The 14,627-nt window shown below is 42.3% G+C and overlaps 1 protein-coding gene across 1 annotated transcript in view; it reads right to left on the bottom strand.

The window, feature by feature from the left end:
* Positions 1 to 1,906: 1,906 nt before the first annotated feature.
* LOC109921284 overlaps positions 1,907 to 14,627 on the bottom strand; it is a 46,905-nt gene continuing 34,184 nt past the window's right edge. Inside the window, exon 6 of the mRNA XM_048601457.1 lies at positions 1,907 to 2,571. Within this exon, the coding sequence (XP_048457414.1) occupies positions 2,556 to 2,571 (16 nt within the window). The 3' untranslated portion in view covers positions 1,907 to 2,555. The remainder of the gene's footprint in view (positions 2,572 to 14,627) is intronic.

The raw sequence follows: 14,627 nt of genomic DNA, 5'->3' as shown, positions 1-14,627 counted from the left end.
GTCCCTAGGGTAATGTTGCTCCATTGCTCTAAGTTAGGACATCCTGACCATGTACTCTCAGATAACAGGCTGAAATCTCTGTCTATCTCTGACTGCTGCTGCCCCCCATTCTCAGCTCCACACTTTGCAGCAGGTTTCCCACTCTCCTTGACCTCATGGCACAACTGTCCCTGGCCAGTGACATCTTCCTCCTACTCTCCACCTCCTCTCTGACCAAGGTGCTTTCTGCAGAATGCACGGGGTCTTCATAGGAGACAGAGCTCAATGATGACAGGAACACCTCTTTGCTGAGGAATTGCCCTGAATCATATGAGAGTTAGAAAAAAAAGCCACATTTTCCAAATGAAGCAGACTCCTCTGCTGAAGCCAGGTACAAGTAACCCTTATTACAGAGTTCATCTGCACCTTTTCAGCAGCTGTGAAAAGGAGGGTGAATTTTATTTTGTGCATCCGCCACAATCTGACGTGGGACATGTTTTCTTCCAGTTAATTGCAGTTTTAAATATGCTAATTGATAGTTGATGATTTTTTAAAAAATGGTAGGTGGGCACTGAAGTTCAGAGGCTGGAGTGTGGTATTATTGAAGTGATAGCATCAGGTTCCCAACCTAAATATGTCAAGCTGGATTTAATACCAGTGGGGCTACAGCAATCATGCTTTTACCAGATGAAATTCAGCTCTTTAAATATATTTTTATATAATCTTTTTAGGATGTGTTGCCCAGAAACGAGCAGAGTACTCCTGACAACCAGGGCTTTATATAAACATGGCATAACATGTTCCCTTTGCATTCTAGTCCTATATTTTCATAGAATCCCTACAGTGTGGAAGCAGGCTATTCAGCCCATTGAGTCTGCACCAACACTCTGAAGAGCACCCTTCCCAGACCCAGCCACCCGCCCTACCCTACTATCCTACATTTCCCATGGCCAATCCACCTAACCTGCTCTGTGGGAGAAAACTACAGCACCTGGAGGTGACCCACACAGACACAGGGAGAATATGCAAGCTCCACACAGACAGTCACCTGAGGGTGGAATTGAACCCAGGTCCCTGGTGCTGTGAGGCAACAGTACTAACCGCTGAGCCACAGTGCTGCCCAGCTTTTTAAAAATGATAATGCTAAATTCCCCTTTTTTGATTATTTTCTCTACTGAAATATTACATTTTTGTGATTTCTATGCATGGACCCCTACATATCTTTGGACCTCCACAATCAAAGAACAAAAAATATTACAGCACAGGAACAGGCCCTTCTACCCGTCAAGACTGTGTCAACACCTGACGCCTTTCTAAGTGAACAAGTTTTGTTTCTATGCAACCCATATCCCTCTATTTCCTGCCTATTCATCTATCTGTCAAGATGCCTCTTAAAGTGTTGCTATTGTATCCTCCTCACCTCCTCTAGCAGAATGTTTTATGCACTTACCATCCTCTGTGTAAAAAAACTTGCCTCTCACATCTCCTTCAAATTTACCCCTTCTTACCTTAAACCTATGTCCCCTAGTAATTGACATTTCTAGCTAGAAGGGTTGAGTGGTTTTGTGTGCTAAACTTAACTTTGATAAGAACAGAATATACACATGGACATGGGCAGCATGGTGGTTCAATGGTTAGCACTGTAGGTTGGGTGGATTAGCCATGGGAAATGCAGAGAAAGGGGTTGGATGCTTTTTGGAGGGTTAGTGTGGACTTGATGGGCTGAATGGCCTGCTTCCATACACTATGGATGCTATGATTCTAGACCACTTATTTTTTGCACAAAATGTTTGAAATTTATAGGACTATCCGCCCAATTATACATTATTCGTCCTCACCATTCATTAACATGGCACAATATGTGTCTTTAAGTAGATGTAGTTGGTTGTGTGAAGGCATTACAGGGTTAAAACAAGGGCTCAGATGGTGCTCTTTATAGATTATTTTAATAAACTGAGCGAACAGAATGAGTTTACATCTTAGAAATATTATTTACATTCACAAGTCTGCGTTGCCTCTACATTTTTAGGCACAATTGTGCTGCATTAACAAGTGTGAAATGCAATACTGCATGTATATTATTTCTTCCTTTCACTTTTTTGCTGTATTATCCTTTATCTTGATGAACAAGTTACATTTATAAAACAGAATCTTATTAAAAATTGATAAAATCTTTTTTACAAAACAGCTACATGTAAAATAAAAAAGGAGAAAATTCTTAGAATAAGCAACTCTGCCAGCAGCAGAAAAGTATAAAAGACAAGTTACCATTTTGGATCAGGTCCTTTCACAAATTACTCTTCTTTATGTTTACAGGCTTGTGGGACATTTGCATCATTTTATTTGATTTTTTTTAGTTTCAGATTTTTAGCCACTGCAGCTTTAACCTTTTTGCCTTTGCAACTTTAAAAAAAGTCAACAAACTAAAAACAAATACTTCCTGTTTAAAACATACATGAAATATCAATCCATAAACAAACATATCTAAACAGAACCATCACAGAAAGGCTGTTGTGCAAATGAATATTTCCGTTCAATGATGGGAATCAGTCTTTGTCATAGCTTGAAGAAAGGTTTCATAATTCCGGATCGCTGTAAAACAAGTTGAAAAACAGACAACTATCAGTCACAAGGAGCTTGAACAGATCATAAAGAAATAATGTACTCCTTCATCCCACATTACCATTCACAAAGACCTCTGTATAACCAAGTAAATGTAGCATTGATAGAAACCCAATGTTGGCCAATAGTAAACAAGAGGAATTGAAACAGTATCTGGTCAACATTGAAAATGATAAGATTATACAACATTCTAACTTGAATTCACTGTTAAGAATTTGCAAAAGTCCACAATATGTGACATTGACTTTATTTTTCCAATTATTTAAACAGCTGTGATTACCTGCTGATCTGCTGGCAACACAGTGACTGGATAGCTAAGGTATTTGAACCAGGAGGTGCCAGGTTTAATTTCTAGTTTATGCTCAGTGAGCCAACATAAGATGAGCAGCAATTGGAACTCCTCAACTTTTTGCAACAGCCCTAGATAAAAAAAGGGAAAAATCAGCATGCAATGCTTTTTCTGTCATTTTTCCGGTCATGACAGCTGGAGTTTCCATGTATGGGGACATTGAGCTCGGTCAGGATTGCCTACATTGACTATTTTCAGAGAATCTGCCTGTTAAAACTAACTGGTTGAACTCATAGATGAAAGATAATGCCATTTGAGTAGTTGGAAAAGTCCTGGCAACTACCTACACCTTTGAGGCCATACTCCAGAAACAGTTAGCAACTTCAGGAGGGAAATGAGAAAAGGCAAGATGATCCAAAAGTGATAACTTGTGAAATCTGTTCATCACTACCTGGTAACAACAGAGGCAGTTTTAGCATTTTAGGTACAACAGTGGTATCTCTATCTGACAGTATAGAATTAGCAAAGTAAAAATAGCTTAACGTGCAAATTTCAAAAACTGTGCCCATGCCAGTAATCCCTTGAATATACAGTCCTTCTGTTGGTACTGTTCCCCTCTCCTACTAACCCAGAAATGTTAACATTCACATTTTGAATCAATCACATTGTAAAATTACAGATGTAGGTCATGCTGCAGCATTCAGCTGAAAGATTACAAACATTTCATGCTATAGATACATTGAATAAAAATATTCATCCTCAGGTGCAAATGTTAAGCAAAAAACTTTTTTCCGAAGAAGGGTGTAGGCCTGAAACGTCAGCTTTCCTGCTCCTCTGACGCTGCTTGGCCTGCTGTATTCATCCAGCACTACATCATGTTATCTCAGATTCTCCAGCATTGGAGTTCCTACTATCTCCTAAGCAAATCTACATCCCAGTTGCAAACTAAAAACTATGTCCCAGTACAAATTCCTCTCATCTTTGTGCAATTTTTAAGAATTTTCAGAGAGTTGAGATGTCTGCTAATGTGACACTTGTTTTGAAGGGTGCCCCACAAACAAATTTCACATTCACTGACTCTTAAAATGTTCCCCACCAACGACATGGACTGACCTGCAACTGTGGGTTTCTTTTTTGCTCTTGCCTTTTGTGAAGAGAGGGATAACATTTTCAATCCTAGATAGTAGGAACTGCAGATGCTGGAGAATCTGAGATAACAAGGTGTAGAGCTGGATGAACACAGCAGGCCAAGCAGCATCAGAGGAGCAGGAAGGCTGACGTTTTGGGCCTAGACCCTTCTCCTGCTCCTCTGATGCTGCTTGGCCTGCTGTGTTCATCCAGCACTACACCTTGTTGTCTCATATTTTCAATCCTGCAGTCTTCTGACACCATCCACATATTTAACAAACGCTGTCTGATTGTAGCCAAAAACTCCTCAATTTCACAAGTGGCAGCAGCAATTAGGGGCAACACAGTGGCTCAGTGGTTAGCACTGCTGCCTCATAGCGCCATAGATCCGGGTTCGATTCCATGGCTGGGTGACTGTCTGTGTGGAGTTTGCTCATTCTTCCCATGTCTGTGTGGTTTTCCTCCGGGTGCTCCGGTTTCCTCCCACAGTCCAAAGATGTGCAGGTTAGGTGGATTGGCCATGCTAACTTGCTCATTGTATTCAGGGATGTGTAAAGTAGGTGGTTATATGGGTCTAGTTTGAATGTTCTGATGGTCAGTGTGGACTTGTTGGGCTGAAGGGCCTGTTTCCACACTGTAGGGATTCTATGACTTCAAACTTTGCTTCCCTCATTAACCAAGGATTCTTCTGACATGGACAGGGTGATTCTTTGAACCTTTTAAGTATCTCATCTTTACCTGTTTTTATCTTATTCAGCTTCTCTACAGTGTGCTCCTTTGCTATGACATTGGGGGCAGATTCCTCATTGATGTAAAGTCTTCATTTCAAATGTCTGCCACATTCTCCATTTCTACAAGTTGATTTTTCTCACCCTGATTGGCCCCATGCTTCAATTGACTACACGTTTACTGTTTGGATGTTTATAAAAATTGTTTTGGTTTTTTATGCTATCTGCTAATCTATTCTTTGCTCCTCATTACATTTTTTTAGATGTCTGTATGTATCAGGTTGATTCACTACTGAATAATGAACCTGAGATTTATCATAAGCCTCATTTTGCTGCAACGTTTTAATCTCAATATGTTTACTCATCTACATACTCTAGAATTGGATGCCTGTGGAACTGTGTCTAGTCTGGACCCAAATTATGTTGAGTTTATTTAAAGACAGTTTTGCAGTGATGTGGTTGTTGTGAGATGCTGGGGACCAGAGTGCACATTTCCATCTTAAGTTCCTTCACCATAGAATTGGGCGGATCATAGAATCCCTACGGTGCAAATAGAGCCCATCGAGTCTGCACCAACCCTCTGAAGTACATCCCCATCAAACTGCGCACCCCCTATTCCCCCACCCTGTCTCTGCATTTCCCATGGCTAACCTACCCAGTCTGCACATCCCTGCACACCAAAGGGCAATTAAGCATGGCCAATCCACCTAATCTGCACATCTTTGGACTGTGAGAGGAATCCGGAGCACTCAGAGGAAGCCCACACAGACATGGGGGGAATTTACAAACTCCACACAGACAGTCATCAGAGGCTGGAAATGAACCTGGGCCCCTGATGCTGTGAGGCAGCTGTGCTAACCAGAAAGAATGCTATCATTAAGAATGTATTTCAGACAACGCTTAGACGTTGAGAGATTGTGTTCTGTGCTGTTTAGGCCACGGTATATTTATATTTTAATCATTGTATAAGTGAACATGTAAGGAAAGAATGCATTAAAAATAGTGAAAGATTCCAGGCCTGAGCTGAGAGGGCCTCTGACCTTGCTTCCTTTCATACTTGTGTCCTCGCCCACAATTTACAGGGTTTCTTTCTGTTGCGACTTAAAGTGTCAAATACCTGTTACCCTGTCAGTCCTCAATCCTCATCCTATTTCATGTCTTCAATTGCCATGCTTATTATCTAGTTGCAATTATAAAGCAATATCAGCTGGAAAAAAGAGGCTGGGAAAAGTATCACCCCAAGTGTACAGTCTCGCTGCCGTCTTCTGTATTTAGCTATACATGCAGGTGGCTTGTGTGAACATTGCTCGTGTGCTTTCTACCTTGGTAGTTTTAATATCACAGATTAAGTGAATGATTATCAATGAATAAGTGAAAGCCACAGTCATGAGAGTTTTCAGTGGCTGATTATTCTGTCTCCTATTCATTATGAAGCAACATTGTAATATTTGGTAAAATATGATGAAACCTGCCCTGATAACCTTTAAACTCCCTTCGTATCTGCCGACAGGTGAAGTGCCACTTACCCTTTCTATTGTTGCCATCCATACTGTGAACCATTGCAGAATTCTCCTCACAATAAAAAGAACCATTCTTCTGGTTAATATTCCTGTTACAGAATCTCTGGAGCTCAATCTGAATATGACAGCGACACACAATTTGAGCTTACTGTATCCTCAGAAGCAGCGCAGCTTTAAGGTGAACAGTGGGTATTTTAGACTTCCTGCGTGAACTAAACCATCTCTTGATCTGTGCGTGCTCCTTGTGCAATATGTGCATTATAATGGAGTAATAGGCTGATGCATGATCAACTCAGTGCACGGTGCCCAAATCAAATTGAATCCTGCCATAATGCTATTTTAAACTCAACATAAACTTGGACACAATACCGTTCAAAGTCAGGTAGTTAATGTACTGGATGAGAGCAATTTATTCAATACTCAAATCAAAGAAAGCTGTCAGAATTCAGTCCTTTGTGAAATTATGACTGACACAAAGATATAACAAGGGAACTGGCAGAACTGCAAATCCTTTGCAAAATGTTTGCTAGAGCAGTGCTGGATGAGTTCCTGATATTTGTATCAACCGGACCTCAATACTTTCTTTATTTGAAAAGACACAGCAGAATGCCAGTACTGAATCTTCACACACAGCTTTGACAATGAGATATTTGCCTCAACAGTACTGTTTCCTGATATTTTATCCTTAATGCTAGAGTTCAGGCTTTGAGCTATTTGTCATTTGGTGAACCAGCAGCAGGAAATATATTATCGAAAATCTCCATCTAACATATTTTCCCAGTCTTTTTCTACTGTCATCAAATCCAGTCTCCAGCCATAAATGTCAAGTGGATGATCTTGTCCTCCTCCAGGGGTCCCCAGCATTACAGATACCAGTCTTCAGCCGATTTGATTCACTCCACATGATATCAAGAAATGGTTGGATACACTGGATACTCCAAAGGCTAAGGCCCTGACAACATTCCGGCAATAGTACTGAAGATTTGTGCTTCAAAACTTACCGCTCCCCTAGCCAAACTGTTTCAACACAGCTACAACACTGGCATCTACCCAACAATGTGAAAAATTGCTCAGGTATGTCCTGCACACAAAAAGCAGGACAAACCCAACTCGACAAATGGTAACTACCATCAGACTACTCTCAATCATCAGTAAAGTGGCCCTGTCAGTGGTGCTATCAAACGGCGTTTCCAAAAGGACAACCTGCTCAGTGACGCCCAGTTGGGATTCTGCCAGGGACACACAGCTCCTGACCTCGTTACAGCCTTGGTTCAAACATGGACAAAAGAACTGAATTCCAGAGGTGAGGTGAGAATAACAGTGCTCGACATCAAGGCTGCATTCAACCGAGTGTGGCATCAAGGAGTCCTAGCAAAATGGGAATCAATGGGTATCAGGGGGCAAACTCTCAGCTGGTTGGAATTATACCTGGCACATAGGAAGATGGTTGTGGTTGTTTGGAGGCTGGTCATCTTGGCTCCAGAACATCTCTGCAGGAGTTCCTCAGGGTAGTGCCCTAGGCCCCCAACCATCTCCAGTTACTTCATCAGTGACCTTCCCTCCATCATAAAATCAGAAGTGGGGATGTTCACTGATGATTATACAATGTTCAGCACCGTTCGCATGTCCTCGAATACTAAAGCAGTCCATGTCCAAATACAATGAGATTTGGACAACATGCGCTGATAGGTGGCAAGTAACATTTGTGCCTCACAAGTGCCAGGCACTCACCATCCACAGTAAGAGAGAATCTAACCATTGCCTCTTGACATTTCAATGGCGTTACGAATACAAAAGCGTCACTATGAACATCTTGGCCTTACCATTGACCAGAAGCTGAACTGGACTGGCTACTTACATATTGTGGCTACAAGAGAAAGTCAGATGCTAGGAAACCTGTAGTGTGTAACTCAATTCCTGTTTCCTTAATGCCTGTCCACTATCCATAAGGCACAATTCAGGAATATGATGGAATACTCTCCACTTGTCAGGATGAATACAACTCCAATAGCACTCAAGAAGCTTTCACCATCCAGGACAAAGCAGCCTGCTTGATTGGAATTCCATCCACTACCTTCAACACTCACTCCCCTTCACCACTGAAGCACAAGTGGCAGCACTGTAAAATGCACTGCAGTAACATGCCAAGGCTCGTTCAACAGCATCTTCCAAACTCCCAACTTCGACCATCTAAAAGAACAAAGGCAGATACATGGGAACACCACTACCTGCATGTTCCCCTTCAGGCCACACACCGTCCTTACTTAGAAATATATTGCCGTCCCTTCAGTATCAGTGGGTTACTAGAATGGAACTGCTGCCTTAACAGGATTGTGAATGTATCAAAACCTCAAGGACTTCAGTAGTTCAAGAATGCAGCTTTCCACCACCTTCTCTAGGGATGGGCAATAAATACAGATCCAGCCAACTATGTCAACATTACATTATTGGATGTAAAAAGGATGGAGTAAAATTCTCAAAAGCTGTGTTACTGGTATCTATCGTTATGTGAGCCTTATAAAAGAAGAAGTAGGGTAGTTGGATACTGACAAGAGGAGAGAAGAAAGGCAAAGGAAAATATAGGGAACAAACAGCAAATGCTGCAGAAACTCAGGAGGTCTGGTGGCTTCTGTAGAGAGAAATAGAGTTAATGTTCCGAGTCCCAGTATGATCTACTTCAGAACTGAAAGATGTTGGAAAATAGTTTTTTAATACTTCTGACAAAGGTGGAAAAGGAACAAGAGGGCAAATGGTATAAAAAACAAAGAGGTTGTGAATAGTGGAGAAAGAAACAAGGAGATGTAAAGCAAGTGTAATCTAAGGTGATAACAGGAGGGAAGTAGGGCCGCCTACTGAGTGCAGAGTAAACAAGACGCTAACATGACAGTGTGGGAGAGGCAGGGGAGTAGAAGAAAAATGGACAAAAATGTTATTATGGGATTTGTGCCTTATTTTTATAAAATGCATTCTGGACGAGTTGGTTGGGGTGCTGACAGAATGGAGTGGATGAGCAGAGATTTGCCCAGATCGGCAGGTTTAAATTGACTTAGAAGTGGCACTGACAGAAATGGGCCCTTTAACCTGGGCCCGTTTGGCTTCGTAGCTGGCAGATCCAACGCTGGACAACTGAAAAACCCATTCGGAGGGAGGGAGGGAGGATTGAGACATCAGGATGAAACTTGACAAGCAACTCCCATCTCCAATGGGAAAATCCCTGTCAGAGCAGCAATGTCAACAGTCTTGTCTGGGGATGACATGTCTGAGGATGGCATGAATCAGGAGAGTTAACTGAAAGAAAGAAAATGCCTAATAAGCAGGCTCCTACAAAAGAAAACAAAGAAATAAACTGAGGCTAAGAGAAGATTAGAAATAAAACAGACTGTGGAAATTTACAGCAATAGAAAACAATTGTGGTTGCGCTCATTCTGTAACAATCCTTGTTTCTTTTATTCTTTCTTCTTGTTATCCTTCTGCAATACTTCTTACAGTTTTCTCTTGTATCCCCAGGTAACAGTGATTGCCACTTGAATGGATACCCTGTAGCTTTGGCTCTCTATTTCATGGTAATTTCTACAGCAAGACTGGCTTTCGTCTTCCAGGCTACACCTTCTCGCACTCCCTGCAGCTGCTTCTAAGATTCCACTTGAGATTTATTTTCTGGCACATTCAGACATAGTTAATAAAAATACAAACCCTACATCAAGCTGTTCTCGATAAGAAGGAACCAGAATTTTGCTGAAATGGGAGATGTGCAGTGTTCTTCAGAAATTCACCAAGGCTCTTTAGACAGTACTTTCCAAACCAACAGCCACTTCCATTTAGAAGGACAAGGATGTGTATTGTCTTTCAATACTTGCTATTGTTATTGCGAAATGAGAACAGCTGGTTTTGCTTTTAATTCCTTGTAATAAGAAGACTTGTTGAGCTGATATGACAAGGAGGCAATCAATGTGCACAATGTAATGCTCATGACTGCTTGAAGCCGTCATTTGTTATCAGTGTTCCTTGACAATTACTGATCCTAGATGAAGTATGATCTGGAAGCAGATGGTTAGCATTGCTTATTCAGTGACAACGTGATTACTGCAATTGCCCCTTGGAGAGCCGCAGCGTGAATGGTGGAAATGAGGCTCCGGTTAAAAAAAGAGGAAACTGTACCATCAGCCTCCCACTTCACATGCTGCCCCAGCCATCTTGTGAGCCACCTGACATGGCAAGGTTCCAGTCTTGTTTGCAGGTGGGAGACCTGCAGGCTCTGCCTTAGGCCCACAGATTCTGTCCCCACTTTTCATCTTCCTTTTTCTGTTGTTGCAGCCCCAATGACCCTTCAGTCTTCCCATATTTCAGTTTAATCACATTAATAGTGATGTAAAAATGCTAATGTCATGATCTGAAGATGTGGTAAATTAAAGAGTAGAAACAACACCAAAAAGAAAGGTATTAATACAGAATGAAAAATATACCATGATAGGAAGGGAAAGATTCTCTAAATCTAAGAGTAAACCAATCAATAAGACTGGAATGTACAAAAAAAAAGGATTAAACTAAATGTTCTGTATCGGAATACTGTAGCATGAGAAAAATAAGGTGAACTGAGAGCACAGATAGAAATAAATAAATAGGATCTGATAGTCAATTCAGAGAGATGGCTGCAGGATGACATGGACTGGATCTGAATCTTGAATGGTACATTAGGGAAGTTAGTAAATGGTGGTGGAGTGGGTCCAATAGTTAATGATGATATTAGCACCACAGAGAGGGATGACTTAAATTCAGGAAACCAGGATGTAGAAATGGTTTGGAAAGTGATCAGAACTGATAAAGGCAAGAAGTCATGACTGCCCTCCATCCCCCAATGGTAACCAGATGACAAGGTGAAGCATAAACAAAGAAATAATACCAGCTTGTCAGAAGGACATGGCAAAAGTCAGGGGAAATTTTAATCTACATATAGACTGCAAAGTTAGATTGGCAAAGGTAACCTAGGTGAGGAGTTCATAGATAACACAGTGTGGAGCTGGAGGAACACAGCAGGCCAGGCAGCTTCAGAGGAACAGGAAAGCTAATGTTCCGGGTCAGGACACTTCTTCAGAAATGGGGGAGGGGAAAGGGAGCTGGGAAATAAATAGAGAGGGTTGGGGCTGGGGAAGGTAGGAGGGATGGTGATAGGTGAGTGCAGGTAGGCAGTGGTGGGGATTGGTCAGTGAGGTGAGAGGAGTGAATAAGTGGGAGAGAAGACAGACAGGTCAAGGAGGCAGGGAAGAGAGGGAGGGTTGGTCTTGGGATGAGGCCGGGGGTGTGAAATTTTGAAACTGTTGAAGTCCACATTGAGACCATTGGGTTGTAGGCTCCCGAGGCGGAATATGAGGTGCTGCTCCTCCAGTTTCCGGGTGGCGTCGTTGTGACACTGGAGGAGGCCCAGGATGGACATGTCGTCCAGGGAGTGGGAGGGGGAGTTGAAGTGGTTCGCAACTGGAAGGTGTCACTTCAACTCCCCCTCCCACTCCCTGGTATTGTGCATCAGTCTTCACTATCAAGGAGACAATATTTCAGAAGGGTGATAAATCAAAAAATGGAAGGAAGGGAGGAACTCAGGAAAATAACAATCACCAGAGAAATTGTACTGAATACAGTTTTGGAGCTGTGTGCTGACAAGTGCTTGAGTCCAAATGGACTTCACCCTTCGATTTTAAAAGGAGTGGCTAGTGAGATAGTGGATATATTGGTTTTAATTTTCAAAACCTCCCCTGATTCAGGGGCAGCCCTATAAAACTGGAAGATAGTAAATGCAACTGCTTTATTCAAAAAGAGAGGGAGAGAGAAAACAGGAAATGTCAGGCCACTTCGTTTAACATCTTTCAGAGAGAAATGTTAAAAGCTGTTACTGAAGAAGTTATAGCAGGACACTTGGAAGAGTTCAAGGTAATCAGGCAGAGACAACATGTTTTTGTGAAAGGGAAATCATAAATAGTTGGCGGCAGGAGACAGAGAGTAATGGTGGAGGGTTGTTTTTCACGCTGGAGGCCTGTCACCAGCCGTGTTCCACAGGGATCAGTTCTGGATCCACTTTTGTTTGTCATTTTTATAAATGATTTGGATGAGAATATAGAAGTCATGGTTAGTAAGTTTGTGAATGATACTAAAGTTGGTGGATAGTACTTAGCAAACAAAGTTTTCTAATGTTAAAAAGGAATCTTGATCAAATGGGTCAAAGGGCTGAACAATGGCAAATGGAGTTCAATCTGGGATAAATGCAAGGTGTTGAAATTTAGTACAACAAACAAGGGTAGGACTTTTACAGTTGATGGTAGGGACCACTTGGTTAGCGTTGTAGAACAGAGGGATCTAGGGGTGCAGGTACATAATTCTTTGAAGTTTGCGTTACATGTAGATAGGATTGTTAAAACAGCATTTAGCATGCTTGCCTTCATTGCTCAGTCCTTTGAGTATAGGAGTTGGGATGTCATGTTCAGGTGGTGCAAGATATTGGTGAGGCCTCTTCTGGAATATTGTGTCCAGTTCTGGTTGCCCAGGTATAGGAAGGATATTATCAAGCTGGGGAGGGTTCAAAAGAGATTTACCAGGACGTTGCCGGGTATGGAAGGTTTGAGTTATAAAGAAAGGCTGGATAGGCTGGGATTCTTTTCACTGGAATGTAGGAAGTTGAGATGCAACCTTATAGAAGTTTATAAAATAATGAGAGGTACAGATAGGGTTAATGGTACTTATCTTTTCCCTAGGATGGGGGATTTCAAGAATAGGGGGCATATTTTAAGGTGGTAGGAGAGATTTTAAAAAGGCATAAGGGGCAGATTTTTTACATAGAGGGTGGTTCGCATGTCAGATGAACTTCCTGAGGAAGTGGTGGATGTGGGTACAATTGCAACATTTAAAAGACATTTGGATAAGCACATTAATAGGAAAGGTTCGGAGAGATATGGGCCAGAAACAGGCCGGTGGGACTAGTTTAGTTTGGGATTATATTCGGCATGGAGTCTATGTTGAAACAATCTATTGGTGCTTTTTGAGGAAGTAACACATGCTGTAGTGCTACCAGCCCCCTGCCTCAGCCCAATCACTCTCACTGCCTCCACATACCTCAGCTCTTCTCGATTGGCAGATATACCGCTCAAATACATTGCTATGCAACCACTACCATATTCTTCACTTTCAATGTGATGCATAATAGAATGGAGCAGAGCAGTGCTACCAGGGCCCAAGTACACCTACATCTCCACACCACTGGGGAAGTAGATGATTTTTTTCACATCATGGCGTGGGCTGTGTAACACAGCTTGTGGCATCACTGAAAACATTGAGGATGATGGTGTATGCCCAGCTTTCCACCCAACTCCCAGCTCACTCCCATCCTGCTATTGCATGTGAAGAACAAGCTGCTTGATGGGTGTGACCATGAACCTCTTACCTTGCTTCCCAACCACCCTTCCCTCATGCTAACCTTCCTGGTCAGATTTCCTTAATTTCCGACACCCAATAGCCTGCCACGCTCCAGCAACCCTAAGGGGAAGTCAGAGAGCAACAGCATGGCACTGATAAACAGGCCCCACCACTGAGTCTGAGTCTGCTGCCAGCTCACATACAATGTGGGCAGTGTTGAAACAAGTTCATGGTGTGTCATTGGGCATAAGTGGACTCTACCCACTGCGGGTAAAGAATGTTTAATACATCCACTCACAGGAAGGAGAATGGAAGGAGTGCATCTGCTCACAGACAGGTTTTGCTGCAGGGGACTCAGATACAGGTCTTAAGGGGATGACATTGAGAAGTGCATTGCTGGGCATTTGAACTGAGACACTATGTACTTCCGCTGATCTGACAGACAGCCATTCAGCTCTGCCAAGGAGCAGTGGAGGAGTGCAGCTCAAAATCGGTAGAGGGCATTGAGACAGCTTGTTCATATCCTCTGTTCCATCCCTCCGTACTGCTGTGGACACTGAGGCATGTTCACTGCCATCCTCCTTTGCCTGTTGTAGCCCTTATGTGGACAGGTCATCTGCTGCTCTGCCCTTTCTGTGAGGATTCAACAACATTCCCTGCTAAGTCCAGGAACTTAACAAAAATCATATTGAAAAGCATTCCAGAGTTCATTCAGAACTTTGCAATAGAGAAAATGATCAAAAATTCTCCCCATTATTTTAGTGGCTTGACTGTTGAAAGGAAGGCAAGGGCAGGCCATTTTGTAGCCTGGCCTCGCTAAAGTGGTGTGTAAGTTCATTGTTGGCACAAATGATGCCCAAATTTGAGATCTTAACCTATTCCATCAGCTGGTTAGGTTAGCACTTCTTCATAGGCCTCTGACCTAAACTGGGCATACCTTTGTGGGCACCATTTCAAACAGGC

The sequence above is a fragment of the Rhincodon typus genome, chromosome 1, assembly GCF_021869965.1.
Source record: "Rhincodon typus isolate 14 chromosome 1, sRhiTyp1.1, whole genome shotgun sequence".
NCBI lineage: Eukaryota > Metazoa > Chordata > Chondrichthyes > Orectolobiformes > Rhincodontidae > Rhincodon > Rhincodon typus.
Note: the sequence above shows the minus strand (reverse complement) of the source record. Positions and strands in the feature narration are given on the sequence as shown.